The sequence below is a fragment of the Oncorhynchus nerka genome, linkage group LG2, assembly GCF_034236695.1.
Source record: "Oncorhynchus nerka isolate Pitt River linkage group LG2, Oner_Uvic_2.0, whole genome shotgun sequence".
Taxonomy (NCBI): domain Eukaryota; kingdom Metazoa; phylum Chordata; class Actinopteri; order Salmoniformes; family Salmonidae; genus Oncorhynchus; species Oncorhynchus nerka.
Genome location: NC_088397.1, coordinates 97,644,642 through 97,671,752, shown reverse-complemented (window position 1 = coordinate 97,671,752; position 27,111 = coordinate 97,644,642). Strand labels below are relative to the sequence as shown.

The window sequence follows — 27,111 nt, the reverse complement described above, 5'->3', positions numbered from 1 at the left end:
ACTGGCCCAGTGTGACTGTTAGTTAGACCCGTCTGACTGGCCCAGTGTGACTGTTAGTTAGACCCGTCTGACTGGCCCAGTGTGACTGTTAGTTAGACCCGTCTGACTGGCCCAGTGTGACTGTTAGTTAGACTGTTAGTTAGACCCGTCTGACTGGCCCAGTGTGACTGTTAGTTAGACCCGTCTGACTGGCCCAGTGTGACTGTTAGTTAGGCCCGTCTGACTGGCCCAGTCTGACTGTTAGTTAGGCCCGTCTGACTGGCCCAGTGTGACTGTTAGTTAGACCCGTCTGACTGGCCCAGTGTGACTGTTAGTTAGACCCGTCTGACTGGCCCAGTGTGACTGTTAGTTAGGCCCGTCTGACTGGCCCAGTGTGACTGTTAGTTAGACCCGTCTGACTGGCCCAGTGTGACTGTTAGTGTTGAGGACCAGTGTGACTTCTGACTGGCCCAGTGTGACTGTTAGTTAGGCCCGTCTGACTGGCCCAGTCTGACTGTTAGTTAGGCCCGTCTGACTGGCCCAGTGTGACTGTTAGTTAGGCCCGTCTGACTGGCCCAGTGTGACTGTTAGTTAGACCCGTCTGACTGGCCCAGTGTGACTGTTAGTTAGACCCGTCTGACTGGCCCAGTGTGACTGTTAGTTAGGCCCGTCTGACTGTTAGTTAGGCCCGTCTGACTGGCCCAGTCTGACTGTTAGTTAGACCCGTCTGACTGGCCCAGTGTGACTGTTAGTTAGACCCGTCTGACTGGCCCAGTGTGGCTGTTAGTTAGACCCGTCTGACTGGCCCAGTGTGACTGTTAGTTAGACCCGTCTGACTGGCCCAGTGTGACTGTTAGTTAGGCCCGTCTGACTGGCCCAGTGTGACTGTTAGTTAGGCCCGTCTGACTGGCCCAGTGTGACTGTTAATGAGGCCCGTCTGACTGGCCCAGTCTGACTGTTAGTTAGACCCGTCTGACTGGCCCAGTGTGACTGTTAGTTAGACCCGTCTGACTGGCCCAGTGTGACTGTTAATGAGGCCCGTCTGACTGGCCCAGTCTGACTGTTAGTTAGACCCGTCTGACTGGCCCAGTGTGACTGTTATTTAGACCCGTCTGACTGGCCCAGTGTGACTGTTAGTTAGACCCGTCTGACTGGCCCAGTGTGACTGTTAGTTAGACCCGTCTGACTGGCCCAGTGTGACTGTTAGTTAGACCCGTCTGACTGGCCCAGTGTGACTGTTAGTTAGGCCCGTCTGACTGTTAGTTAGATCCGTCTGACTGGCCCAGTGTGACTGTTAGTTAGACCCGTCTGACTGGCCCAGTGTGACTGTTAGTTAGACCCGTCTGACTGGCCCAGTGTGACTGTTAGTTAGACTGTTAGTTAGACCGTCTGACTGGCCCAGTGTGACTGTTAGTTAGGCCCGTCTGACTGTTAGTTAGACCCGTCTGACTGTGTGACTGTTAGTTAGACCCGTCTGACTGGCCCAGTGTGACTGTTAGTTAGACCCGTCTGACTGGCCCAGTGTGACTGTTAGTTAGACCCGTCTGACTGGCCCAGTGTGACTGTTGTTAGTTAGACCCGTCTGACTGGCCCAGTGTGACTGACTGTGACTGGCCCAGTGTGACTGTTAGTTAGACCCGTCTGACTGGCCCAGTGTGACTGTTAGTTAGACCCGTCTGACTGGCCCAGTGTGACTGTTAGTTAGGCCCGTCTGACTGGCCCAGTCTGACTGTTAGTTAGGCCCGTCTGACTGGCCCAGTGTGACTGTTAATTAGGCCCGTCTGACTGGCCCAGTCTGACTGTTAGTTAGACCCGTCTGACTGGCCCAGTGTGACTGTTAGTTAGACCCGTCTGACTGGCCCAGTGTGACTGTTAGTTAGGCCCGTCTGACTGGCCCAGTCTGACTGTTAGTTAGACCCGTCTGACTGGCCCAGTGTGACTGTTATTTAGACCCGTCTGACTGGCCCAGTGTGACTGTTAGTTAGACCCGTCTGACTGGCCCAGTGTGACTGTTAGTTAGACCCGTCTGACTGGCCCAGTGTGACTGTTAGTTAGACCCGTCTGACTGGCCCAGTGTGACTGTTAGTTAGGCCCGTCTGACTGTTAGTTAGATCCCGTCTGACTGGCCCAGTGTGACTGTTAGTTAGACCCGTCTGACTGGCCCAGTGTGACTGTTAGTTAGACCCGTCTGACTGGCCCAGTGTGACTGTTAGTTAGGCCCGTCTGACTGTTAGTTAGACCCGTCTGACTGGCCCAGTGTGACTGTTAGTTAGGCCCGTCTGACTGTTAGTTAGACCCGTCTGACTGGCCCAGTGTGACTGTTAGTTAGACCCGTCTGACTGGCCCAGTGTGACTGTTAGTTAGGCCCGTCTGACTGGCCCAGTCTGACTGTTAGTTCGGCCCGTTGACTGGCCCAGTGTGACTGTTAATGAGGCCCGTCTGACTGGCCCAGTCTGACTGTTAGTTAGACCCGTCTGACTGGCCCAGTGTGACTGTTAGTTAGACCCGTCTGACTGGCCCAGTGTGACTGTTAGTTAGACCCGTCTGACTGGCCCAGTGTGACTGTTAATGAGGCCCGTGACTGGACCAGTTGACTGTTAGAGGCCCGTCTGACTGGCCCAGTGTGACTGTTAGTTAGGCCCGTCTGACTGGCCCAGTCTGACTGTTAGTTAGGCCCGTCTGACTGGCCCAGTGTGACTGTTAGTTAGACCCGTCTGACTGGCCCAGTGTGACTGTTAATGAGGCCCGTTGACTGGACCAGTGTGACTGTTAGTTAGACCGTCTGACTGGCCCAGTGTGACTGTTAGTTAGGCCCGTCTGACTGGCCCAGTGTGACTGTTAGTTAGACCCGTCTGACTGGCCCAGTGTGACTGTTAGTTAGACCCGTCTGACTGGCCCAGTGTGACTGTTAGTTAGGCCCGCCTGACTGGCCCAGTGTGACTGTTAGTTAGACCCGTCTGACTGGCCCAGTGTGACTGTTAGTTAGACCCGTCTGACTGGCCCAGTGTGACTGTTAGTTAGACCCGTCTGACTGGCCCAGTGTGACTGTTAGTTAGACCCGTCTGACTGGCCCAGTGTGACTGTTAGTTAGGCCCGTCTGACTGTTAGTTAGACCCGTCTGACTGGCCCAGTGTGACTGTTAGTTAGACCCGTCTGACTGGCCCAGTGTGACTGTTAGTTAGGCCCGTCTGACTGGCCCAGTCTGACTGTTAGTTAGGCCCGTCTGACTGGCCCAGTGTGACTGTTAGTTAGACCCGTCTGACTGGCCCAGTGTGACTGTTAGTTAGACCCGTCTGACTGGCCCAGTGTGACTGTTAGTTAGGCCCGTCTGACTGGCCCAGTGTGACTGTTAGTTAGACCCGTCTGACTGGCCCAGTGTGACTGTTAGTTAGGCCCGTCTGACTGGCCCAGTGTGACTGTTAGTTAGGCCCGTCTGACTGGCCCAGTGTGACTGTTAGTTAGGCCCGTCTGACTGGCCCAGTCTGACTGTTAGTTAGGCCCGTCTGACTGGCCCAGTGTGACTGTTAGTTAGACCCGTCTGACTGGCCCAGTGTGACTGTTAGTTAGACCCGTCTGACTGGCCCAGTGTGACTGTTAGTTAGACCCGTCTGACTGGCCCAGTGTGACTGTTAGTTAGGCCCGTCTGACTGTTAGTTAGACCCGTCTGACTGGCCCAGTGTGACTGTTAGTTAGACCCGTCTGACTGGCCCAGTGTGACTGTTAGTTAGTTGACTGTTAGTTAGGCCCGTCTGACTGGCCCAGTCTGACTGTTAGTTAGACCCGTCTGAGTGGCCCAGTGTGACTGTTAGTTAGACCCGTCTGACTGGCCCAGTGTGGCTGTTAGTTAGACCCGTCTGACTGGCCCAGTGTGACTGTTAGTTAGGCCCGTCTGACTGGCCCAGTGTGACTGTTAGTTAGGCCCGTCTGACTGGCCCAGTCTGACTGTTAGTTCGGCCCGTCTGACTGGCCCAGTGTGACTGTTAATGAGGCCCGTCTGACTGGCCCAGTGTGACTGTTAGTTAGACCCGTCTGACTGGCCCAGTGTGACTGTTAGTTAGACCCGTCTGACTGGCCCAGTGTGACTGTTAATGAGGCCCGTCTGACTGGCCCAGTCTGACTGTTAGTTAGACCCGTCTGACTGGCCCAGTGTGACTGTTATTAGACCCGTCTGACTGGCCCAGTGTGACTGTTAGTTAGACCCGTCTGACTGGCCCAGTGTGACTGTTAGTTAGACCCGTCTGACTGGCCCAGTGTGACTGTTAGTTAGACCCGTCTGACTGGCCCAGTGTGACTGTTAGTTAGGCCCGTCTGACTGTTAGTTAGATCCGTCTGACTGGCCCAGTGTGACTGTTAGTTAGACCCGTCTGACTGGCCCAGTGTGACTGTTAGTTAGACCCGTCTGACTGGCCCAGTGTGACTGTTAGTTAGGCCCGTCTGACTGTTAGTTAGACCCGTGACTGGCCCAGTGTGACTGTTAGTTAGGCCCGTCTGACTGTTAGTTAGACCCGTCTGACTGGCCCAGTGTGACTGTTAGTTAGACCCGTCTGACTGGCCCAGTGTGACTGTTAGTTAGACCCCAGTCGTCTGACTGGCCCAGTGTGACTGTTAGTTAGGCCCGTCTGACTGGCCCAGTGTGACTGTTAGTTAGACCCGTCTGACTGGCCCAGTCTGACTGTTAGTTAGACCCGTCTGACTGGCCCAGTGTGACTGTTAGTTAGACCCGTCTGACTGGCCCAGTGTGACTGTTAGTTAGACCCGTCTGACTGGCCCAGTGTGACTGTTAGTGAGGCCCGTCTGACTGGCCCAGTGTGACTGTTAGTTAGGCCCGTCTGACTGACTGGCCCAGTCTGACTGGCCCAGTCTGACTGTTAGTTAGGCCCGTCTGACTGGCCCAGTGTGACTGTTAGTTAGACCCGTCTGACTGGCCCAGTGTGACTGTTAGTTAGACCCGTCTGACTGGCCCAGTGTGACTGTTAATGAGGCCCGTCTGACTGGCCCAGTGTGACTGTTAGTTAGACCCGTCTGACTGGCCCAGTGTGACTGTTAGTTAGGCCCGTCTGACTGGCCCAGTGTGACTGTTAGTTAGACCCGTCTGACTGGCCCAGTGTGACTGTTAGTGAGGCCCGTCTGACTGGCCCAGTGTGACTGTTAGTTAGGCCCGTCTGACTGTTTAGTTAGACCCGTCTGACTGGCCCAGTGTGACTGTTAGTTAGACCCGCCTGACTGGCCCAGTGTGACTGACTGACTGGCCCAGTGTGACTGTTAGTTAGACCCGTCTGACTGTTAGTTAGACCCGTCTGACTGGCCCAGTGTGACTGTTAATGAGGCCCGTCTGACTGGCCCAGTGTGACTGTTAGTTAGGCCCGTCTGACTGGCCCAGTGTGACTGTTAGTTAGACTGGCCCAGTCTGACTCTGACTGGCCCAGTGTGACTGTTAGTTAGACCCGTCTGACTGGCCCAGTGTGACTGTTAGTTAGACCCGTCTGACTGGCCCAGTGTGACTGTTAGTTAGGCCCGTCTGACTGGCCCAGTGTGACTGTTAGTTAGGCCCGTCTGACTGGCCCAGTGTGACTGTTAGTTAGACCCGTCTGACTGGCCCAGTGTGACTGTTAGTTAGACCCGTCTGACTGGCCCAGTGTGACTGTTAGTTAGACCCGTCTGACTGGCCCAGTGTGACTGTTAGTTAGACCCGTCTGACTGGCCCAGTGTGACTGTTAGTTAGACCCGTCTGACTGGCCCAGTGTGACTGTTAGTTAGGCCCGTCTGACTGGCCCAGTGTGACTGTTAGTTAGACCCGTCTGACTGGCCCAGTGTGACTGTTAGTTAGGCCCGTCTGACTGGCCCAGTTGACTGTTAGTTAGACCCGTCTGACTGGCCCAGTGTGACTGTTAGTTAGACCCGTCTGACTGGCCCAGTGTGACTGTTAGTTAGGCCCGTCTGACTGGCCCAGTGTGACTGTTAGTTAGGCCCGTCTGACTGGCCCAGTGTGACTGTTAGTTAGACCCGTCTGACTGGCCCAGTGTGACTGTTAGTTAGACCCGTCTGACTGGCCCAGTGTGACTGTTAGTTAGACCCGTCTGACTGGCCCAGTGTGACTGTTAGTTAGACCCGTCTGACTGGCCCAGTGTGACTGTTAGTTAGGCCCGTCTGACTGGACCAGTGTGACTGTTAGTTAGGCCGTCTGACTGGCCCAGTGTGACTGTTAGTTAGGCCCGTCTGACTGGCCCAGTGACTGTTAGTTAGTTGCCCGTCTGACTGGCCCAGTGTGACTGTTAGTTAGTCTGACTGGCCCAGTGTGACTGTTAGTTAGGCCCGTCTGACTGGCCCAGTGTGACTGTTAGTTAGACCCGTCTGACTGGCCCAGTGTGACTGTTAGTTAGGCCCCTGACTGTTGACTGTTAGACTGACTGGCCCAGTGTGACTGTTAGTTAGGCCCGTCTGACTGGCCCAGTGTGACTGTTAGTTAGGCCCGTCTGACTGGCCCAGTGTGACTGTTAGTTAGGCCCGTCTGACTGGCCCAGTGTGACTGTTAGTTAGACCCGTCTGACTGGCCCAGTGTGACTGTTAGTTAGACCCGTCTGACTGGCCCAGTGTGACTGTTAGTTAGACCCGTCTGACTGGCCCAGTGTGACTGTTAGTTAGGCCCGTCTGTGGCTGACTGGCCCAGTGTGACTGTTAGTTAGCCCGTCTGACTGGCCCAGTGTGACTGTTAGTTAGGCCCGTCTGACTGGCCCAGTGTGACTGTTAGGCCCAGTTGACTGTTAGTTAGACCCGTCTGACTGGCCCAGTGTGACTGTTAGTTAGACCCGTCTGACTGGCCCAGTGTGACTGTTAGTTAGGCCCGTCTGACTGGCCCAGTCTGACTGTTAGTTAGACCCGTCTGACTGGCCCAGTGTGACTGTTAGTTAGACCCGTCTGACTGGCCCAGTGTGACTGTTAGTTAGACCCGTCTGACTGGCCCAGTGTGACTGTTAGTTAGACCCGTCTGACTGGCCCAGTGTGACTGTTAGTTAGACCCGTCTGACTGGCCCAGTGTGACTGTTAGTTAGGCTGTTGACTGTTAGTTAGATCCGTCTGACTGGCCCAGTGTGACTGTTAGTTAGACCCGTCTGACTGGCCCAGTGTGACTGTTAGTTAGACCCGTCTGACTGGCCCAGTGTGACTGTTAGTTAGGCCCGTCTGACTGTTAGTTAGACCCGTCTGACTGGCCCAGTGTGACTGTTAGTTAGGCCCGTCTGACTGTTAGTTAGACCCGTCTGACTGGCCCAGTGTGACTGTTAGTTAGACCCGTCTGACTGGCCCAGTGTGACTGTTAGTTAGGCCCGTCTGACTGGCCCAGTCTGACTGTTAGTTCGGCCCGTCTGACTGGCCCAGTGTGACTGTTAGAGGCCCGTCTGACTGGCCCAGTCTGACTGTTAGTTAGACCCGTCTGACTGGCCCAGTGTGACTGTTAGTTAGACCCGTCTGACTGGCCCAGTGTGACTGTTAGTTAGACCCGTCTGACTGGCCCAGTGTGACTGTTAATGAGGCCCGTCTGACTGGACCAGTGTGACTGTTAGTTAGGCCCGTCTGACTGGCCCAGTGTGACTGTTAGTTAGGCCCGTCTGACTGGCCCAGTCTGACTGTTAGTTAGGCCCGTCTGACTGGCCCAGTGTGACTGTTAGTTAGACCCGTCTGACTGGCCCAGTGTGACTGTTAGTTAGACCCGTCTGACTGGCCCAGTGTGACTGTTAATGAGGCCCGTCTGACTGGCCCAGTGTGACTGTTAGTTAGGCCCGTCTGACTGGCCCAGTGTGACTGTTAGTTAGGCCCGTCTGACTGGCCCAGTGTGACTGTTAGTTAGACCCGTCTGACTGGCCCAGTGTGACTGTTAGTTAGACCCGTCTGACTGGCCCAGTGTGACTGTTAGTTAGGCCCGTCTGACTGGCCCAGTCTGACTGTTAGTTAGACCCGTCTGACTGGCCCAGTGTGACTGTTAGTTAGACCCGTCTGACTGGCCCAGTGTGACTGTTAGTTAGACCCGTCTGACTGGCCCAGTGTGACTGTTAGTTAGACCCGTCTGACTGGCCCAGTGTGACTGTTAGTTAGACCCGTCTGACTGGCCCAGTGTGACTGTTAGTTAGGCCCGTCTGACTGTTAGTTAGACCCGTCTGACTGGCCCAGTGTGACTGTTAGTTAGACCCGTCTGACTGGCCCAGTGTGACTGTTAGTTAGGCCCGTCTGACTGTTAGTTAGATCCGTCTGACTGGCCCAGTGTGACTGTTAGTTAGACCCGTCTGACTGGCCCAGTGTGACTGTTAGTTAGACCCGTCTGACTGGCCCAGTGTGACTGTTAGTTAGGCCCAGTGTGACTGTTAGTTAGACCCGTCTGACTGGCCCAGTGTGACTGTTAGTTAGGCCCGTCTGACTGTTAGTTAGACCGTCTGACTGGCCCAGTGTGACTGTTAGTTAGACCCGTCTGACTGGCCCAGTGTGACTGTTAGTTAGGCCCGTCTGACTGGCCCAGTGACTGTTAGTTAGGCCCGTCTGACTGGCCCAGTGTGACTGTTAATGAGGCCCGTCTGACTGGCCCAGTCTGACTGTTAGTTAGACCCGTCTGACTGGCCCAGTGTGACTGTTAGTTAGACCCGTCTGACTGGCCCAGTGTGACTGTTAGTTAGACCCGTCTGACTGGCCCAGTGTGACTGTTAATGAGGCCCGTCTGACTGGACCAGTGTGACTGTTAGTTAGGCCCGTCTGACTGGCCCAGTGTGACTGTTAGTTAGGCCCGTCTGACTGGCCCAGTGTGACTGTTAGTTAGACCCGTCTGACTGGCCCAGTGTGACTGTTAGTTAGACCCGTCTGACTGGCCCAGTGTGACTGTTAGTTAGACCCGTCTGACTGGCCCAGTGTGACTGTTAATGAGGCCCGTCTGACTGGACCAGTGTGACTGTTAGTTAGGCCCGTCTGACTGGCCCAGTGTGACTGTTAGTTAGACCCGTCTGACTGGCCCAGTGTGACTGTTAGTTAGACCCGTCTGACTGGCCCAGTGTGACTGGCCCACTGGACCAGTGTGACTGTTAGTTAGGCCCGTCTGACTGGCCCAGTGTGACTGTTAGTTAGACCCGTCTGACTGGCCCAGTGTGACTGTTAGTTAGACCCGTCTGACTGGCCCAGTGTGACTGTTAGTTAGACCCGTCTGACTGGCCCAGTGTGACTGTTAGTTAGACTGTTGAGTTAGCCCAGTGTCTGACTGGCCCAGTGTGACTGTTAGTTAGACCCGTCTGACTGGCCCAGTGTGACTGTTAGTTAGAGTGTGACCCGTCTGACTGGCCCAGTGTGACTGTTAGTTAGACCCGTCTGACTGGCCCAGTGTGACTGTTAGTTAGACCCGTCTGACTGGCCCAGTGTGACTGTTAGCTAGGCCCAGTGTGACTGTTAGTTAGACCCGTCTGACTGGCCCAGTGTGACTGTTAGTTAGGCCCGTCTGACTGTTAGTTAGACCCGTCTGACTGGCCCAGTGTGACTGTTAGTTAGACCCGCCTGACTGGCCCAGTGTGACTGTTAGTTAGACCCGTCTGACTGGCCCAGTGTGACTGTTAGTTAGGCCCGTCTGACTGGCCCAGTGTGACTGTTAGTTAGGCCCGTCTGACTGGCCCAGTGTGACTGTTAGTTAGACCCGTCTGACTGGCCCAGTGTGACTGTTAGTTAGACCCGTCTGACTGGCCCAGTGTGACTGTTAGTTAGACCCGTCTGACTGGCCCAGTGTGACTGTTAGTTAGGCCCGTCTGACTGGCCCAGTGTGACTGTTAGTTAGTTGACTGGCCCAGTGTGACTGTTAGTTAGGCCCGTCTGACTGGCCCAGTGTGACTGTTAGTTAGACCCGTCTGACTGGCCCAGTGTGACTGTTAGTTAGACCCGTCTGACTGGCCCAGTCTGACTGTTAGTTAGACCCGTCTGACTGGCCCAGTGTGACTGTTAGTTAGGCCCGTCTGACTGGCCCAGTGTGACTGTTAGTTAGGCCCGTCTGACTGGCCCAGTGTGACTGTTAGTTAGGCCCGTCTGACTGGCCCAGTGTGACTGTTAGTTAGACCCGTCTGACTGGCCCAGTGTGACTGTTAGTTAGGCCCCCAGTGTGACTGACTGGCCCCAGTGTGACTGTTAGTTAGACCCGTCTGACTGTTGACTGTTAGTTAGGCCCGTCTGACTGGCCCAGTGTGACTGTTAGTTAGACCCGTCTGACTGGCCCAGTGACTGTTAGTTAGACCCGTCTGACTGGCCCAGTGTGACTGTTAGTTACTGGCCCAGTGTGACCCGTCTGACTGGCCCAGTGTGACTGTTAGTTAGACCCGTCTGACTGGCCCAGTGTGACTGTTAGTTAGGCCCGTCTGACTGTTAGTTAGACTGACTGGCCCAGTGTGACTGTTAGTTAGACCCGTCTGACTGGCCCAGTGTGACTGTTAGTTAGGCCCGTCTGACTGGCCCAGTGTGACTGTTAGTTAGGCCCGTCTGACTGGCCCAGTGTGACTGTTAGTTAGACCCGTCTGACTGGCCCAGTGTGGCTAGTTAGACCCGTCTGACTGGCCCAGTGTGACTGTTAGTTAGGCCCGTCTGACTGGCCCAGTGTGACTGTTAGTTAGGCCCGACTGGCCCAGTGACTGTTAAGCCCAGTCTGACTGTTAGTTAGGCCCGTCTGACTGGCCCAGTGTGACTGTTAGTTAGACCCGTCTGACTGGCCCAGTGTGACTGTTAGTTAGACCCGTCTGACTGGCCCAGTGTGGCTGTTAGACCCGCCTGACTGGCCCAGTGTGACTGTTAGTTAGACCCGTCTGACTGGCCCAGTGTGACTGTTAGTTAGGCCCGTCTGACTGGCCCAGTGTGACTGTTAGTTCGGCCCGTCTGACTGGCCCAGTGAGTTAGTTAGATCCGTCTGACTGGCCCAGTGTGACTGTTAGTTAGGCCCGTCTGACTGGCCCAGTGTGACTGTTAGTTAGACCCGTCTGACTGGCCCAGTGTGACTGTTAGTTAGACCCGTCTGACTGGCCCAGTGTGACTGTTAGTTAGGCCCGTCTGACTGGCCCAGTGTGACTGTTAGTTAGGCCCGTCTGACTGTTAGTTAGACCCGCCTGACTGGCCCAGTGTGACTGTTAGTTAGGCCCGTCTGACTGGCCCAGTGTGACTGTTAGTTAGGCCCGTCTGACTGGCCCACTGTGACTGTTAGTTAGGCCCGTCTGACTGGCCCAGTGTGACTGTTAGTTAGACCCGTCTGACTGGCCCAGTGTGACTGTTAGTGTGACTGTCTGACTGGCCCAGTGTGACTGTTAGTTAGGCCCGTCTGACTGGCCCAGTGTGACTGTTAGTTAGGTCTGACTGGCCCAGTGTGACTGTTAGTTAGACCCGTCTGACTGGCCCAGTGTGACTGTTAGTTAGGCCCGTCTGACTGGCCCAGTGTGACTGTTAGTTAGGCCCGTCTGACTGGCCCAGTGTGACTGTTAGTTAGGCCCGTCTGTTAGTGTGACTGTTAGTTAGGCCCGTGACTGGCCCAGTGTGACTGTTAGTTAGGCCCGTCTGACTGGCCCAGTGTGACTGTTAGTTAGACCCGCCTGACTGGCCCAGTGTGACTGTTAGTTAGGCCCGTCTGACTGGCCCAGTGTGACTGTTAGTTAGACCCGTCTGACTGGCCCAGTGTGACTGTTAGTTAGGCCCGTCTGACTGGCCCAGTGACTGTTAGTTAGGCCCGTCTGACTGGCCCAGTGTGACTGTTAGTTAGGCCCGTGTGACTGTTAGTTAGACCCGTCTGACTGGCCCAGTGTGACTGTTAGTTGACTGGCCCAGTGTGACTGTTAGTTAGACCCGTCTGACTGGCCCAGTGTGACTGTTAGGCCCGTTGACTGACCCGTCTGACTGGCCCAGTGTGACTGTTAGTTAGACCCGTCTGACTGGCCCAGTGTGACTGTTAGTTAGGCCCGTCTGACTGTTAGTTAGACCTGACTGGCCCAGTGTGACTGTTAGTTAGGCCCGTCTGACTGTTGAGTTAGACCCGTCTGACTGGCCCAGTGTGACTGTTAGTTAGGCCCGTCTGACTGGCCCAGTTGACTGGCCCAGTTGAGTTAGACCCGTCTGACTGGCCCAGTGTGACTGTTAGTTGACTGTTAGTTAGACCCGTCTGACTGGCCCAGTGTGACTGTTAGTTAGACCCGTCTGACTGGCCCAGTGTGACTGTAGTTAGACCCGTCTGACTGGCCCAGTGTGACTGTTAGTTAGACCCGCCTGACTGGCCCAGTGTGACTCAGTGTGACTGTTAGTTAGACCCGTCTGACTGGCCCAGTGTGACTGTTAGTTAGGCCCGTCTGACTGTTAGTTAGGCCCGTCTGACTGGCCCACTGTGACTGTTAGTTAGGCCCGTCTGACTGGCCCAGTGTGACTGTTAGTTAGGCCTGTCTGACTGGCCCAGTGTGACTGTTAATGAGGCCCGTCTGACTGGCCCAGTGTGACTGTTAGTTAGGCCCGTCTGACTGGCCCAGTGTGACTGTTAGTTAGGCCCGTCTGACTGGCCCAGTGTGACTGTTAGTTAGGCCCGTCTGACTGGCCCAGTGTGACTGTTAGTTAGACCCGTCTGACTGGCCCAGTGTGACTGTTAGTTAGGCCCGTCTGACTGGGCCAGTGTGACTGTTAGTTAGGCCCGTCTGACTGGCCCAGTGTGACTGTTAGTTAGGCCCGTCTGACTGGCCCAGTGTGACTGTTAGTTAGGCCCGTCTGACTGGCCCAGTCTGACTGTTAGTTAGGCCCGTCTGACTGGCCCAGTGTGACTGTTAATGAGGCCCGTCTGACTGGCCCAGTTCGACTGTTAGTTAGGCCCGTCTGACTGGCCCAGTGTGACTGTTAGTTAGACCCGTCTGACTGGTCCAGTGTGACTGTTAGTTAGACCCGTCTGACTGGCCCAGTCTGACTGTTAGTTAGGCCCGTCTGACTGGCCCAGTGTGACTGTTAATGAGGCCCGTCTGACTGGCCCAGTGTGACTGTTAGTTAGACCCGTCTGACTGGCCCAGTGTGACTGTTAGTTAGACCCGTCTGACTGTTAGTTAGACCCGTCTGACTGGCCCGTCTGACTGTTAGTTAGACCCGTCTGACTGTTAGTTAGACCCGTCTGACTGTTAGTTAGACCCGTCTGACTGGCCCGTCTGACTGTTAGTTAGACCCGTCTGACTGTTAGTTAGACCCGTCTGACTGTTAGTTAGACCCGTCTGACTGGCCCAGTCTGACTGTTATTTAGACCCGTCTGACTGGCCCAGTGTGACTGTTATTTAGACCCGTCTGACTGGCCCAGTGTGACTGTTAGTTAGACCCGTCTGACTGGCCCAGTGTGACTGTTAGTTAGACCCGTCTGACTGGCCCAGTGTGACTGTTAGTTAGACCCGTCTGACTGGCCCAGTGTGACTGTTAGTTAGGCCCGTCTGACTGTTAGTTAGACCCGTCTGACTGGCCCAGTGTGACTGTTAGTTAGACCCGTCTGACTGGCCCAGTGTGACTGTTAGTTAGACCCGTCTGACTGTTAGTTAGACCCGTCTGACTGGCCCAGTCTGACTGTTATTTAGACCCGTCTGACTGGCCCAGTGTGACTGTTATTTAGACCCGTCTGACTGGCCCAGTGTGACTGTTAGTTAGACCCGTCTGACTGGCCCAGTGTGACTGTTAGTTAGACCCGTCTGACTGGCCCAGTGTGACTGTTAGTTAGACCCGTCTGACTGGCCCAGTGTGACTGTTAGTTAGGCCCGTCTGACTGTTAGTTAGACCCGTCTGACTGGCCCAGTGTGACTGTTAGTTAGACCCGTCTGACTGGCCCAGTGTGACTGTTAGTTAGACCCGTCTGACTGGCCCAGTGTGACTGTTAGTTAGACCCGTCTGACTGGCCCAGTGTGACTGTTAGTTAGACCCGTCTGACTGGCCCAGTGTGACTGTTAGTTAGGCCCGTCTGACTGTTAGTTAGACCCGTCTGACTGGACCAGTGTGACTGTTAGTTAGGCCCGTCTGACTGTTAGTTAGACCTGTCTGACTGGCCCAGTGTGACTGTTAGTTAGGCCCGTCTGACTGTTAGTTAGACCCGTCTGACTGGACCAGTCTGACTGTTAGTTAGACCCGTCTGACTGGCCCAGTGTGACTGTTAGTTAGACCCGTCTGACTGTTAGTTAGACCCGTCTGACTGGCCCGTCTGACTGTTAGTTAGACCCGTCTGACTGTTAGTTAGACCCGTCTGACTGTTAGTTAGACCCGTCTGACTGGCCCGTCTGACTGTTAGTTAGACCCGTCTGACTGTTAGTTAGACCCGTCTGACTGGCCATGTTGTTTTTGTGTTCAGATGGAAAACAACAGTCCTGTGGCAGACAGGAAGTGACTCACTCAGACCCGTTTAACACATTTCAACCCTCTCATCATCAAGGTGAGTTTCTCGTTACCCAACCCTCAGTATAGTATCTATATATAGTTGTACTAGTTACCTAACCCTCAGTATAGTATCTATATTTAGTTGTACTAGTTACCTAACCCTCAGTATAGTATCTATATATAGTTGTACTAGTTACCTAACCCTCAGTATAGTATCTATATATAGTTGTACTAGTTACCTAACCCTCAGTATAGTATCTATATATAGTTGTACTAGTTACCTAACCCTCAGTATAGTATCTATATATAGTTGTACTAGTTACCTAACCCTCAGTATAGTTGTAGGGTAACTATGTTAACTGTTCTCTGGTTCTCTGTGTTGGTGGGGACACCATGTTCTCTGGTTCTCTGTGTTGGTGGGGACACACCATGTTCTCTGGTTCTCTGTGTTGGTGGGGACACCATGTTCTCTGTGTTGGTAGGGACACCATGTTCTCTGGTTCTCTGTGTTGGTGGGGACACCATGTTAACTGTTCTCTGTGTTGGTGGGGACACCATGTTGACTGTTCTGTGTTGGTGGGGACACCATGTTCTCTGGTTCTCTGTGTTGGTGGGGACACCATGTCAATTGTTCTCTGTGTTGGTGGGGACACCATGTTAACTGTTCTCTGGTTCTCTGTGTTGGTGGGGACACCATGTTAACTGTTCTCTGGTTCTCTGCGTTGGTGGGGACACCATGTTAACTGTTCTCTGGTTCTCTGTGTTGGTGGGGACACCATGTTAACTGTTCTCTGGTTCTCTGTGTTGGTGGGGACACCATGTTAACTGTTCTCTGGTTCTCTGCGTTGGTGGGGACACCATGTTAACTGTTCTCTGGTTCTCTGTGTTGGTAGGGACACCATGTTAACTGTTCTCTGGTTCCCTGCGTTGGTAGGGACACCATGTTAACTGTTCTCTGTGTTGGTGGGGACACCATGTTAACTGTTCTCTGCGTTGGTGGGGACACCATGTTAACTGTTCTGTGTTGGTGGGGACACCATGTTAACTGTTCTCTGGTTCTCTGCGTTGGTGGGGACACCATGTTAACTGTTCTCTGGTTCTCTGCGTTGGTGGGGACACCATGTTAACTGTTCTCTGGTTCTCTGTGTTGGTGGGGACACCATGTTAACTGTTCTCTGGTTCTCTGTGTTGGTGGGGACACCATGTTAACTGTTCTCTGGTTCTCCGCGTAGGCTCAGTGCTGTTAAGTCTGCTGTTACAGCATCCTTTAGACCCCAGCAGTCTGGGTCTGAGTCACCTGCTCTGCATCAGCCCTGACGCACTACCTGGTCTCCTGACCAACACCTGTCTCAGCTCGTAAGACCCCCCCCCCATCATCCTCATTACGCTGTTTTATTTCACTGTGTGCTTTGGTTGATGCAGTCATTGAGTCATTTAACACTGTGCCCACCCTTACAGAGGGTCTTCGGTTGGCTCCAGTTCCTCCTCGACAGAACCCAGGCATGTTGCCCACCACAACAAGCCCCAGAGTCAGCAGCCACGATTCAAACACTACCAGAATCTGGCCCTGTCTGGCCTCAACATGATGGCCCTACCCAGCCACCACATTGCCTTGCCTCCTGAGGACCCGCCCAACCTGAACCCTTCCCACTCTACCCCTGCCCTGAAAAACAATACCAGGTCCTGTCCTGGCGCTGTCCACCTCCTCCCTCTCCTCGACTACCACATCGGCCTGTTCTGCCAGAGTCTGGAGGCTATCGCCCTGGATGGCTCAGGGACAGGGTCCGGTAAGAGGACCCTGAGAGGGAGCTCTCTGTCCGGGTCGTCGGACGGCAGCCTGGCCTCCAGCGTGGAGGATTCCCTAGGCAGTCAGGAGGAGTTTGCCCTGGCAGCCCTGAAGGCCCTGCATCATACTGTGGCCCAGAGCTCTGAGGTCGTGAACACCTTGCTGGCCCTAACGCCTGGAGCAGAGGGGAGCCCTCCACGGGGGAACACTAGACACGGGTATGTATGATTTGAACATTTTAATGAGGAAATTCAATACGCCACTTTTTAAAAACACGACAGATAAGCAGCGCGTTGAGTTACGGTCGGCAGGCTGAACGACAGATAAGCAGCGCGTTGAGTTACGGTCGGCAGGCTGAACGACAGATAAGCAGCACGTCGGCAGGCTGAACAACAGATAAGCAGCGCGTCGGCAGGCTGAACGACAGATAAGCAGCGCGTCGGCAGGCTGAACGACAGATAAGCAGCGTGTTGAGTTACGGTCGGCAGGCTGAACGACAGATAAGCAGCGCGTTGAGTTACGGTCGGCAGGCTGAACGACAGATAAGCAGCGCGTCGGCAGGCTGAACAACAGATAAGCAGCGCGTCGGCAGGCTGAACAACAGATAAGCAGCGCGTCGGCAGGCTGAACAACAGATAAGCAGCGCGTCGGCAGGCTGAACAACAGATAAGCAGCGCGTCGGCAGGCTGAACAACAGATAAGCAGCGCGTCGGCAGGCTGAACAACAGATAAGCAGCGCGTTGAGTTACGGTCGGCAGGCTGAACGACAGATAAGCAGCGTGTTGAGTTACGGTCGGCAGGCTAAACAACAGATAAGCAGCGCGTTGAGTTACGGTCGGCAGGCTGAACGACAGATAAGCAGCGTGTTGAGTTACGGTCGGCAGGCTGAACGACAGATAAGCAGCGCGTCGGCAGGCTGAACGACAGATAAGCAGCGCGTCGGCAGGCTGAACGACAGATAAGCAGCGTGTTGAGTTACGGTCGGCAGGCTGAACGACAGATAAGCAGCGCGTCGGCAGGCTGAACGACAGATAAGCAGCGCGTTAAGGCGCGTTAAGCTACGGTCGGCAGGCTGAATGTGTGCAACATGCTATAATACATACGATACACATTCAGGTTTTAAAGGGCTTGATCTTTTTTGCGTGTTTGATGCATTTCATTGTATCGGTCTTGAGAAAGGCCACAGGGCTGAACCATCACTAAATGTTTGCCTCCCAGTCTCTAATCTGTGTTCGATGTATTTATGTCCTTTTAAGGGAAGTTTTTATTTTGTATTTTACCTTTTTATTTTTACAAGGCAAGTCAGTTAAGAACAAATTCTTATTTTCAATGACGTCCTACCGGGGGAACAGTGGGTTTAAACTGCCTTGTTCAGGGGAACGGTGGGTTTAAACTGCCTTGTTCAGGGGAACGGTGGGTTTAAACTGCCTTGTTCAGCTCGGGGATTTGATCTTGCAACCTTTCGGTTACTAGTCCAACGCTCTAACCACTAGGCTACCCTGCCACCTCTACACTCTAACCACTAGGCTACCTGCCGCCTCTACACTCTAACCACTAGGCTACCCTGCCACCTCTACACTCTAACCACTAGGCTACCTGCCACCTCTACACTCTAACCACTAGGCTATGTTTTGTTTAATTGATTCTATGGATCCCATGACTCCCTGGAAAACAGTGGCTATTGTTACTGAGTGGACGATCCTGGCTAAATTAATTCTTTTGATTGACCAACAGGCCCATTCTGGCGTCAGGCCTGGCCCCCCTGTTGCCTGACACCTCCATCCAGCCTGGGACTTCTAGAACCTCTGAGACCCCAGTAGATGGCACCAGAGAGGGTCCGGCCCTCCACCCTCTCCTCAGGAAGCTCCTTCAGCTGTCAGACCCCTCCTTCTCCACCAGCGCTTTTCAGAGGGAGGCCCTGGTGCCCAGCAGTCTGACGACTCTCAACATGCTGCTGGAGAGAGCACAGGAGTGGCAGCTTTCCAGGCAAGTCCTTAGATTCTTCCCAAATGGCACCCTATCCCCTATATAGTGCACTACTTTGGACCCGAGGTTCAAAGTAGTGCACTATGTAGGGGAATAGGGTGCCATTTTGGATGCGTTCTCTTTAATGCAGAAAAGAAACGACATTGACTGTCTAGTTTAGTTAATCTTCTTATATAAGCAAGTAAGACTGCTCTTTTAGTTTTGAGAGCTTTGATTTATTGTCAAATGATTGTTCAATCTTCAAATCATTTAAATGCTTCCAGGTCTGTGAGTTTTATTATATGGTATGAGTGAAGGAAGGAAGTGAGCGGGAATTTCCTTCCTTGATCTGATATGTAATGATGTCTCCTGGCTACAGGTTCCTGTGTTGTCTAGTCAGGTCAGGCTCTGTCACAGCCGGCCGCGACCGGGAGACCCATGGGGAGGGTTAGGGGAGGGTTTGGCCGGCAGTCCTTGTCCCATCGCGCACTAGCGACTCCTGTGGCTGGCCGTGCGCAGTGCAAGCTGACATGGTCGCCAGGTGTACGGTGTTTCCTCCGACACATTGGTGCTTCCGGGTTAAACGGAAGCACGGCTCTCGACATTCGCCTCTCCCGAGTCCGTACGGAAGTTGCAGCGATGAAACAAGACTGTAACTAGCAATTGGTTAACACAAAATTGGGTAAAAAAATATATATATATATATTTTTTAAGTGGTTAAATGTATAGATATTGTAACACCCCCCCCTAAACTCAAAATGCAGAATAATGCCTGGCTGGATGAGGGGTGGGCCACGAACTTAAAACTCGTAAAACTGACTATCCTACCGTTCCTTTGCTTCGGCGATGTCATTTACAAAATAGCCTCGAACGCTCTACTCAGCAAATTGGATGCAGTCTATCACAGTGCCATCCGTTTTGTCACCAAAGCCCCATATACTACCCACCACTGCGACCTGTATGCTCTTGTTGGCTGGTCCTCTCTTCATATTTGTCACCAAACCCACTGGCTCCAGGTTATCAATAAGTCTTTGCTAGGTAGGTAGGTATCTCAACTCACTGGTCACCATAGCAGCACCCACCTGTAGCACATGCTCCAGCAGGTATATTTCACGGGTCACCCCCCAAAGCCAATTCCTCCTTTGGCCGCCTTTCCTTCCAGTTCTCTGCTGCCAGTGACTGGAATGAAATGCAAAAATAACTGAAGCTGGAGACTCATATCTCCCTCACTAACTTTAAGTATCAGCTGTCAGATCAGCTCACAGATCATTGCACCTGTACATAGCTCATCTGTAAATAGCCCATCCAACTACCTCATCCCCATATTATTATTTATTTATCTTGATCCTTTACACCCCAGTATCTCTACTTGCACATTCATCTTCTGCTCATCTGTCATTCCAGTGTTTAATTGTTAAATTGTAATTATTTTTCGCCACTATGGGCTATTTATTGCCTTACCTCCCTTATCTTACCTCATTTGCTCACATCGTATATAGACTTGTTTCTATCTTACCTCATTTACACTCCCACACTGTAGATAGACTTTCCTATTGTGTTGTTGACTGTATGTTTGTTTTACTCCATGTGTAACTCTTGAGTTGTTGTATTTGTCGCACTGCTTTGCTTTATCTTGGCCAGGTCGCAGTTGTAAATGAGAACTTGTTCTCAACTAGCTTACCTGGTTAAATAAAGGTGAAATAAATTAAATAAAATAAAAAAACAATATTGCAAGATCTGATATTGTTCAAATTTGAATAAAACTAGTCCGTTGCCTGCGCTACTCAAACAAACAGCATGAAAATATCTTAATGCATCTAGGAAATATAAATCCAATAGGTGGAAATGTCATCTATTAATATTTTGGTAGCGGATTAATAGACAACTTTCCAAGTCACGTGTGCTCTCATTCATGCTGTTATGGTCCTGCCTGACAACAATACATACAGGTGATGTTGTTGTTTTGTAATCGGCTCTAAGGAAAACAAGTGGGCTCAGACATCAAAATGACACTTCAAGGTTCCTTGAAGGGATTTTGTATCTTTAACCACTACTCTTGTAATTTAATCAGGAGGCCATGATCTTTGGGGCCACCACAGATGATCTTTGGGGCCACCACAGATGATCTTTGGGGCCACCACAGATGATCTTTGGGGCCACCACAGATGATCTTTGGGGCCACCCTGGATTTTACCTCAAATCCAATATGGCTGCCATAATACCATTTGATGGAAGACAAAATCACCTGTAATTATTTAAAAAAAATTGTAGATGAGGCATTTTTTTCCCAGAAATATTTGAAAACTGGTTTAGTGTAAATCAATTTCATTCTGAATCAAATATGGACAACATAATTACACTAAGACGCATTTGCTTTTACATATATAAATTGTCCTGGTTTATTTAGTATTTATTCTTTAAAAGGATTTTAATATGTCTCTTGATATAACTAGGACTAGGAGTGGCACTGCCGTGCCTCTGTTGTGTAAGAAGTAGATGAAGCCAACTAACTAGCTGTTCATGTTGTTCACAACACAAGCACATAGTAGAGTAACCAAGGTACAGGAAAACAACCTGTATCACAACAGCCAGCCACTCTGGCTGCGTATATGTACAACTATGACATGCCCCCTCTTTCACCCACTGAAACTAAGTGGACAAGGTCTCTGAGGTGACCAGGACATGAGTGTGTCCTAACAGGATGAGGAGACAAAGTAGCCAGTAGTGTTTGCAGTTCTGGGACCTGACCAGGTTACACAGATAACAGTAGTGGTTGTAGTTCTGGGACCTGACCAGGTTACACAGCTAACAGTAGTGGTTGTAGTTCTGGGGCCTGACCAGGTTACACAGATAACAGTAGTGGTTGTAGTTCTGGGACCTGACCAGGTTACACAGCTAACAGTAGTGGTTGTAGTTCTGGGGCCTGACCAGGTTGATTAGCTAACAGTAGTGGTTGTAGTTCTGGGACCTGACCAGGTTGAACAGCTAACAGTAGTGGTTGGGACCTGACCAGGTTACACAGCTAACAGTAGTGGTTGGGACCTGACCAGGTTACACAGCTAACAGTAGTGGTTGGGACCTGACCAGGTTACACAGCTAACAGTAGTGGTTGTAGTTCTGGGGCCTGACCAGGTTACACAGATAACAGTAGTGGTTGTAGTTCTGAGGCCTGACCAGGTTACACAGCTAACAGTAGTGGTTGTAGTTCTGGGGCCTGACCAGGTTACACAGATAACAGTAGTGGTTGTAGTTCTGGGGCCTGACCAGGTTACACAGATAACAGTAGTGGTTGGGACCTGACCAGGTTACACAGATAACAGTAGTGGTTGTAGTTCTGGGACCTGACCAGGTTACACAGCTAACAGTAGTGGTTGTAGTTCTGAGGCCTGACCAGGTTACACAGCTAACAGTAGTGGTTGTAGTTCTGGGACCTGACCAGGTTACACAGATAACAGTAGTGGTTGTAGTTCTGGGGCCTGACCAGGTTAACCAGCTAACAGTAGTGGTTGTAGTTCTGGGGCCTGACCAGGTTGATTAGCTAACAGTAGTGGTTGTAGTTCTGGGGCCTGACCAGGTTGATTAGCTAACAGTAGTGGTTGTAGTTCTGGGGCCTGACCAGGTTGAACAGCTAACAGTAGTGGTTGTAGTTCTGGGGCCTGACCACGTTACACAGCTAACAGTAGAGGTTGTAGTTCTGGGGCCTGACCAGGTTACACAGCTAACAGTAGTGATTGTAGTTCTGGGGCCTGACCAGGTTACACAGCTAACAGTAGTGGTTGTAGTTCTGGGGCCTGACCAGGTTACACAGATAACAGTAGTGGTTGTAGTTCTGAGGCCTGACCAGGTTACACAGCTAACAGTAGTGGTTGGGACCTGACCAGGTTACACAGATAACAGTAGTGGTTGTAGTTCTGGGGCCTGACCAGGTTACACAGCTAACAGTAGTGGTTGTAGTTCTGGGACCTGACCAGGTTACACAGCTAACAGTAGTGGTTGTAGTTCTGGGGCCTGACCAGGTTAAGCAGCTAACAGTAGTGGTTGTAGTTCTGGGGCCTGACCAGGTTACACAGCTAACTGTAGTGGTTGTAGTTCTGGGACCTGACCAGGTTGAACAGCTAACAGTAGTGGTTGGGACCTGACCAGGTTACACAGATAACAGTAGTGGTTGTAGTTCTGGGGCCTGACCAGGTTACACAGCTAACAGTAGTGGTTGTAGTTCTGGGACCTGACCAGGTTGAACAGCTAACAGTAGTGGTTGGGGCCTGACCAGGTTACACAGCTAACAGTAGTGGTTGGGACCTGACCAGGTTACACAGATAACAGTAGTGGTTGTAGTTCTGGGGCCTGACCAGGTTGAACAGCTAACAGTAGTGGTTGTAGTTCTGGGGCCTGACCAGGTTACACAGCTAACAGTAGTGGTTGTAGTTCTGGGGCCTGACCAGGTTGAACAGCTAACAGTAGTGGTTGTAGTTTTGGGGCCTGACCAGGTTACACAGCTAACAGTAGTGGTTGTAGTTCTGGGACCTGACCAGGTTACACAGATAACAGTAGTGGTTGTAGTTCTGAGGCCTGACCAGGTTACACAGCTAACAGTAGTGGTTGTAGTTCTGGGGCCTGACCAGGTTACACAGCTAACAGTAGTGGTTGTAGTTCTGGGACCTGACCAGGTTGAACAGCTAACAGTAGTGGTTGGGACCTGACCAGGTTACACAGCTAACAGTAGTGGTTGTAGTTCTGGGACCTGACCAGGTTGAACAGCTAACAGTAGTGGTTGGGACCTGACCAGGTTACACAGATAACAGTAGTGGTTGTAGTTCTGGGGCCTGACCAGGTTACACAGCTAACAGTAGTGGTTGTAGTTCTGGGACCTGACCAGGTTGAACAGCTAACAGTAGTGGTTGGGGCCTGACCAGGTTACACAGCTAACAGTAGTGGTTGGGACCTGACCAGGTTACACAGATAACAGTAGTGGTTGTAGTTCTGGGGCCTGACCAGGTTACACAGCTAACAGTAGTGGTTGTAGTTCTGGGACCTGACCAGGTTACACAGCTAACAGTAGTGGTTGTAGTTCTGGGGCCTGACCAGGTTACACAGCTAACAGTAGTGGTTGTAGTTCTGGGACCTGACCAGGTTGAACAGCTAACAGTAGTGGTTGGGACCTGACCAGGTTACACAGATAACAGTAGTGGTTGTAGTTCTGGGGCCTGACCAGGTTACACAGATAACAGTAGTGGTTGTAGTTCTGGGGCCTGACCAGGTTGATTAGCTAACAGTAGTGGTTGTAGTTCTGGGGCCTGACCAGGTTGATTAGCTAACAGTAGTGGTTGTAGTTCTGGGGCCTGACCAGGTTACACAGCTAACAGTAGTGGTTGTAGTTCTGGGGCCTGACCAGGTTACACAGCTAACAGTAGTGGTTGTAGTTCTGGGGCCTGACCAGGTTACACAGCCAACAGTAGTGGTTGGGACCTGACCAGGTTACACAGCTAACAGTAGTGGTTGTAGTTCTGGGGCCTGACCAGGTTACACAGCTAACAGTAGTGGTTGGGGCCTGACCAGGTTACACAGATAACAGTAGTGGTTGGGACCTGACCAGGTTACACAGCTAACAGTAGTGGTTGTAGTTCTGGGGCCTGACCAGGTTAAACAGCTAACAGTAGTGGTTGTAGTTCTGGGGCCTGACCAGGTTACACAGCTAACAGTAGTGGTTGTAGTTCTGGGGCCTGACCAGGTTACACAGCTAACAGTAGTGGTTGTAGTTCTGGGGTCTGACCAGGTTACACAGCCAACAGTAGTGGTTGGGGCCTGACCAGGTTACACAGCTAACAGTAGTTCTGGGCAAGCTACAGCAACAAGGGCAGTATACTTCCTGTATGACTGGCAGGGTATTGGGGCTGTGTGGTGATCAGTTTCTCAAACAGTTGGGTGCTGGCACTCAGCAGATGCAGCTTGCATACCAAAGAGACCCATTTATTTATGTTCTATTTCACCTTTATTTAACCAGGTAGGCTAGTTGAGAACACCTTTATTTAACCAGGTAGGCTAGTTGAGAACACCTTTATTTAACCAGGTAGGCTAGTTGAGAACACCTTTATTTAACCAGGTAGGCTAGTTGAGAACACCTTTATTTAACCAGGTAGGCCAAAATTCACCCAACTTATTGTGGGAAGCTTGTGGAAGACTACCCGAAACGTTTGACCCAAGTTAAACAATTTAAAGGCAATGCTACCAAATATTAATTGGTTGCAAATACTAAGAAATAAGAGCCTTAGGTCATTAATATGACCAAATCCGGAAACGATCATTTTGAAAACTAAAAGTTTATTCTTTCAGTGAAATACGGAACCGTTCCGTATTTTATCGAACGGGTGGCAACCCCAAGTCTAAATATTGCTGTTACATTGCACAACCTTCAATGTTATGTCATAATTATGTAAAATTCTGGCAAATTAGTTCACAGTTCGCAACGAGCCATGCGGCCCAAACTGTTGCATATACCCTGAACACGAGAAGTGACACAATTTCCCTAGTTAATATTGCCTGCTAACATGAATTAAATATGCATGTTTAAAAATATATATACTTCTGTGTATTGATTTTAAGAAAGGCATTGATGTTTATGGTTAAGTACATTTGAGCAACGATTGTGATTTTTTCACGAATGCGCTTTTGTTAAATCATCCCCCGTTTGGCGAAGTTGAAGTAGGCTGTGATTGGAGGATAAATTAACAGGCACCACATTGATTATATGCAACGCAGGACAAGCTAGTTAACTTCTTATGGCTGCAATTACTACAAATATTTATATTCTTGAAATCACGAGTGCAATATAGCAAAAACACAGCTTAGCCTTTTGTTAATCCACCTCTCTTGTCAGATTTTGAAAATATGCTTTACAGCGAAAGCAATCCAAGTGTTTGGGTAAGTTTATCGATTGCTCGACAAAACATTATGAACACCTAGCATAGAGTAGCTTGGTCACGAAAATCAGAAAAGCAATCAAATTAATCGTTTACCTTTGATGATCTTCGGATGTTTGCACTCACGAGACTCCCAGTTACACAACAAATGTTCTGTTTGTTCCATAAAGATGATTTTTATATCCAAAATACCTCCGTTTGTTTGGTGCGTTTATGTTCAGAAATCCACAGGAAAGAGCGGTCACGACAACGCAGAATTCCAAATATTCTTCATAATGTCCACAGAAACATGTCAAATGTTTTTTATAATCAATCCTCAGGTTGTTTTCAAAATATATAATCGATAATATATCAACCGGGACTGTCCTTTTCATTAGGAGAGGGAACGGCAATGGCTGCCCAAACTCTGTTGCGCCGAGCAAAACGCTGCTGGCACCCGGCCATACAATGACACAATGTTATCTTTCTCGCTCATTTTTCAAAATAAAAGCCTGAAACTATGTCTAAAAAACTGTTGACACCTTGAGGAAGCGATAGGAAAAGGAAGGAATCTGGTTGATATCCCTTTAAATGGAGCAAAGGCAGGCTATGGAACATGGAGTTTTCAAAATAGAAGCCTGGTTTGATTTTCCTCAGGGTTTCGCCTGCAATATCAGTTCCGTTATACTCACAGACAATATTTTGACCGTTTTGGAGACTTTAGAGTGTTTTCTATCCAATACTAATAATAATATGCATATATTAGCAACTGAGACTGAGGAGGAAGCTGTTTACTTTGGGCAACTTATTCATCCAAGCTCCTCAATACTGCCCCCCAGCCATAAGAAGTTAACCTAGTAATATCATCAACCATGTGTAGTTAACTAGTGATTATGTTAAGATTGAAGGTTTTTTATAAGATAAGTTTAACGCTAGCTAACAACTTACCTCGGCTCCTTGCATCCACAAGGTCCTTTTCGACTTGCGTAACAGGTGGTCAGCCTGCCACTCAGTTTCCTGTGGATTGCAATGTAATCAGCCATAATCGGCGTCCAAAAAGGCCGATGACCGATTGTCATGACGCCGATTAATTGGTCGACCAATTAGTTCAGACCAAGGGCCCAGAGCTTAATGATCAGCTTGGAGTTTACTAAGGCTGAGCTGTTGTCAATGAACAGCATTCTTACGTAGGTATTCCTCTTGTCCAGGTGGGAAAGGGCAGTGTGGCAATTGCGTCGTCCGTGGATCTGTTGGGGCAAATTGTAATGAGTCTAGGGCGTCGAGTAAGGTGGAGGTGATTATGATTCTTAACTCGATTCTCAAAGCACTTCAGGATGACAGAAGTGAATGCTACGGGGCGAAAGTCATTTAGTTCAGTTACCTTTACTTTCTTGGGTACAAGAACAATGATCATGAACATCTTGAAGCAAGTGGGTACAACAAATCAAATCCAATTTTATTTGTCACATACACATGGTTAGCAGATGTTAATGCGAGTGTAGCGAAATGCTTGTGCTTCTAGTTCCGACAATGCAGTGATAACCAACAAGTAATCTAACTAACAATTCCAAAACTACTGTCTTATACACAGTGTAAGGGGATAAAGAATATGTACATAAGGATATATGAATGAGTGATGGTACAGAGCAGCATACAGTAGATGGTATCGAGTACAGTATATACATATGAGATGAGTATGTAGACAAAGTAAACAAAGTGGCATAGTTAAAGTGGCTAGTGATACATGTATTACATAAGGATGCAGTCGATGATGTAGAGTACAGTATATACGTATGCATATGAGATGAATAATGTAGGGTAAGTAACATTATATAAGGTAGCATTGTTTAAAGTGGCTAGTGATATATTTACATCATTTCCCATCAATTCCCATTATTAAAGTGGCTGGAGTTGGGTCAGTGTCAATGACAGTGTGTTGGCAGCAGCCTCTCAATGTTAGTGGTGGCTGTTTAACAGTCTGATGGCCTTGAGATAGAAGCTGTTTTTCAGTCTCTCGGTCCCAGCTTTGATGCACCTGTACTGACCTCGCCTTCTGGATGATAGCGAGGTGAACAGGCAGTGGTTCGGGTGGTTGATGTCCTTGATGATCTTTATGGCCTTCCT

General features: G+C 50.6%; 1 protein-coding gene across 1 annotated transcript in view; it reads left to right on the top strand.

Annotated features, from left to right (window-relative positions):
• Window positions 1-27,111, top strand: part of atrip (ATR interacting protein) — a 95,415-nt gene that overhangs the window by 51,787 nt on the left and 16,517 nt on the right. The window contains exons 6-9 of the mRNA XM_065004541.1: window positions 14,315-14,395; window positions 15,573-15,696; window positions 15,799-16,344; window positions 17,861-18,112. Of these exons, the coding sequence (XP_064860613.1) occupies window positions 14,315-14,395; window positions 15,573-15,696; window positions 15,799-16,344; window positions 17,861-18,112 (1,003 nt within the window). The remainder of the gene's footprint in view (window positions 1-14,314; window positions 14,396-15,572; window positions 15,697-15,798; window positions 16,345-17,860; window positions 18,113-27,111) is intronic.